The sequence below is a fragment of the Galeopterus variegatus genome, unplaced genomic scaffold (assembly GCF_000696425.1).
Source record: "Galeopterus variegatus unplaced genomic scaffold, G_variegatus-3.0.2 Scaffold2870, whole genome shotgun sequence".
In the NCBI taxonomy this organism is placed as follows: Eukaryota; Metazoa; Chordata; class Mammalia; order Dermoptera; family Cynocephalidae; genus Galeopterus; species Galeopterus variegatus.
The window spans coordinates 246802-250167 of NW_007728981.1; the positions used below are offsets into that span (position 1 = coordinate 246802).

The window sequence follows — 3366 nt, forward strand, 5'->3', positions numbered from 1 at the left end:
TTCCTGGGCAGAGAGGAGCTATAAAAACATAAAAAGCTATTAATATTTAGTGATCAAATTGTTAAATATATATATTTTAATACCATAACGTATATCATTGTTTTCTTGTCTCCATAGTATATAACGTTTTGCAAAGCTGAAAAACAATGGGCTTATTCTGCTTTTATAATTAAAACATTATTTCCAAAGTTGATAATGCTCACTGAACTAGCCACATTAATGGTGGAGTTGGGCTTGTTTTGTTCTAAGGAAAGTATTTAAGTTTGAACATAACAGACATGGTGGTTTTAAAAGTGAACATATTTAAGTTAAAGGCAATAAAGTATGATAACCTTTCCACCAAAATATTTTTTATAGTTTGTGGAAAAAAGGAAAATACATGAGAGAGTAACCTATGATAATGGAAATTCTGAAAGAGTAAGCTCAGGAGGGATTTAATCAAACACACATTTTTAAAAACAAGTACAGAGAAGAGTAAATTATAGCAGGACTTTAATATAGCAGCTGACAGAACTTCCTCATCATAAGGGCTATGAAAACTACAAAGAAGTATTATGTATTTTCTCTTGGAGATTAAAAACAACAGATAACCACAGCTCTGTTCTGAGATGAGATGTTACTCTTCTGGCTTTGAGACATGAAGGATATGACACTTAAGTCTAAACCTGCATCAGTCAATCTTGAAAAATCAGAATACTCATAATCCAAAACGTTTTAATAAAAATTTAGATAGTTACAGATGTAAAGGTACATTACTCAGAGTCAAGAAGCCTGGGTCAAACTGGATTGTAGAACAGTGACTGCATCTGCAGAAAATTCATATATAAGCTACAAAAAATATCAAATGTGCCATAAAACACATAAGGCAGGGGAGTCCATAAAGATGTGAATGTTTGAATAAGGAAAGGAGGAGGCTCATTTAATGTCCTGTAGTAAAAGGTGAGCTCCAGATTCTAAAAGAAGGTAGGGAGCCTGCTCCCAACTCACTCTGGCCCCATAAGGTGAAGAAGGCAGAACATCACAGAAGAAATAATGATGTACAGAAAAAGGAGGCCAGGAGATTCTGATACAAAAAAAACTCCAAACCCAGAAAACCAGTGTTGGTTTTCTTGTTTTGATCAGGGTAAAAACAGTGGACAAAGAGGTAGAAGAAAGGCTGCTCTGAGGGTACACAGGGCTATTATTCAGTCTTGGCTGGGGTCAGCCCTGTTTATCTTCCATCAGACGTGGACAAGTAAGAAGCCTCACTGAGCCATTTTCATCATATAAGCTGGGCAGGCATGTTGCTTTTAAACCCGATGACATATGCTACTATTTCATGTACTATATAAAGTTTCCTTTTGTTTGTGAGGTTATTAACATGAGAACTTCATTGATCAAGTTGTCACTATCATTAAAAATTATTTCTGATTATAGTTTGCTAATCTATGATAACATAGTTATTTTACAATTGCAGAACATGTACCTATAGGAAAAGGGTGGCTCGGACACCTGCAGGGGACAATGGGTGGCAATTTCAAGTGTGCTTTTCTCCCACTGGCCTCTGTTCCCTGCTAGGCTCTCTATCCTCTCTAAAGAGAAAGAAACATGATGTCACTCTGACTTGAAAACCTCTAATTCTTTGGAAGCAAAGTGTTGACAGGGCCTAGAGTGCAGCTTAAAGTTTTACGGTTCTAAAGGCCTTCTGGGGTTGTTCCATGGGGATAAGACTCTCAGAACAAGGCCCTGAATACATAGTTAAGACTAAACCCTCATTTCTACCCTTCCATATGAATTTTCTCCCTAAGACTGCCACTGTGTCTCTTCACTCTCTCAGGCTGACCTGACAAATGAGCCTCTGAGTTTTCTATGCCAGTAGTACCTTTGGTTACCTACTAAAAAACAAAACAAAAATCAAGTTTGTAAGGAAAAGGAGATATTTGCTTGTAATGTAATAAACATGGCCTTCCTGTCCCCCCTTGAATAAAATTATAAAGTTTATTCAAATAAAATTATAAGAAGTGACTGTAATTCACATCTGGATAATCAAGAATTGATTGTATTCCTCCTGCATCCATTGTCTATAAATGTAAATGACAGCATGACTCTTAGATGCTTTGGGTATATGGGAAAAATCAGTCCTTGATAAAATGCAATATGATCACACAAGTTGAGTACTATTTAAGCCAATTAGTCATGACAACTCAAACTTAAGCAATATGGTAAATACTTATCATGTTCACATACAAAGAAAAATGTATACACCACTTATAACAATATAGCATTTTTTAAAAAAAAATCATACTTTCAATTATTCTGTGGCTATTAATGTGGGATGCTTTTAAAACTCAAAAATATTGAACTACCTAGAAATATTCTGAATAGCAATAGTATTATGTTGTAAATTTTATTTTCAAATTTTGATCTATAAGAAAGAAGAAGACAATAAAGTTAAGCAGCCAAAAGAAATACCAAAAACAGAATAGTAATTCATATATACAGAAGATATGAACAGTACAGATGCTTCTCTAGTTGACTCAGTTATATTTAGACATTTAAAATACAAATACATTTTAATCTGTCAAGAAGCTGACCACATGTAGCACCAGGAAAGGAATTTTACTTTAGCTTCTGATCATGGCCTCAATATCTTGGAACAGGAAAAGAAATTGCATGGAATCTAGATGTATTTATCACCATCAATTAATACAAAATTAATTTTGAAAAGTAACTGCTGTATATCATAAATTCACAAATGGCTCAAAAGGGATTAAAACCTTAAAACTGGTATTACTTGATATTGCGCACAACTCTCCTACAATGGTTTGTTTTCATCTCCTCCAACGCTTGTTCCAGTTGCTGAACCAAATGGAGCAGAGTGGCTGGGTCTGTCTGCAGAACTTTGGTGTTGTGATCTCCATTCTGGTTAAGGTGTAGCTTTATAGTCACTGCTGGTTTAATTTGTTGCCTAAGACTTCTGCTTGCAAGCTTGATTTTAAATGGAATAAGAGCACAATAATTATTCAATAACCATGCTGAACACATAGTATTTATAATTATCTTACACCATACATAAAAATCAAATTTCAGGGCCGGCCCGGTGGCGCACTGCTACAGTGCGCCGCTTGGGAGCGCGGTGGCGCTCCCGCCGAGGGTTCGGATCCCACATGCAGACCGGTTCCCGCTCACTGGCTGAGCGAGGTATGGGAGCAACACCGAGGGTTGCGATCCCGTTGCCGGTCCCAGTCCGGTACGGGCGCGACACTGAAGGTTGCGATCCGTTGCCGGACACGAAAAAAGACAAAAAGGAAAAAAAAAAAAAATCAAATTTCAGATGAATCACAGACTTCAAAATGAAAAGTAAACTTTAAAACCTTTGGAAAGAAA

At 36.4% G+C, this 3366-nt stretch overlaps 1 protein-coding gene across 1 annotated transcript in view; it reads right to left on the reverse strand.

Annotated features, from left to right (window-relative positions):
* Positions 1–475: 475 nt before the first annotated feature.
* The window catches only part of COMMD2 (COMM domain containing 2), a 15047-nt gene continuing 12156 nt past the window's right edge, over positions 476–3366 (reverse strand). The window contains exon 5 of the mRNA XM_008583254.1: positions 476–2967. Within this exon, the coding sequence (XP_008581476.1) occupies positions 2770–2967 (198 nt within the window). The 3' untranslated portion in view covers positions 476–2769. The remainder of the gene's footprint in view (positions 2968–3366) is intronic.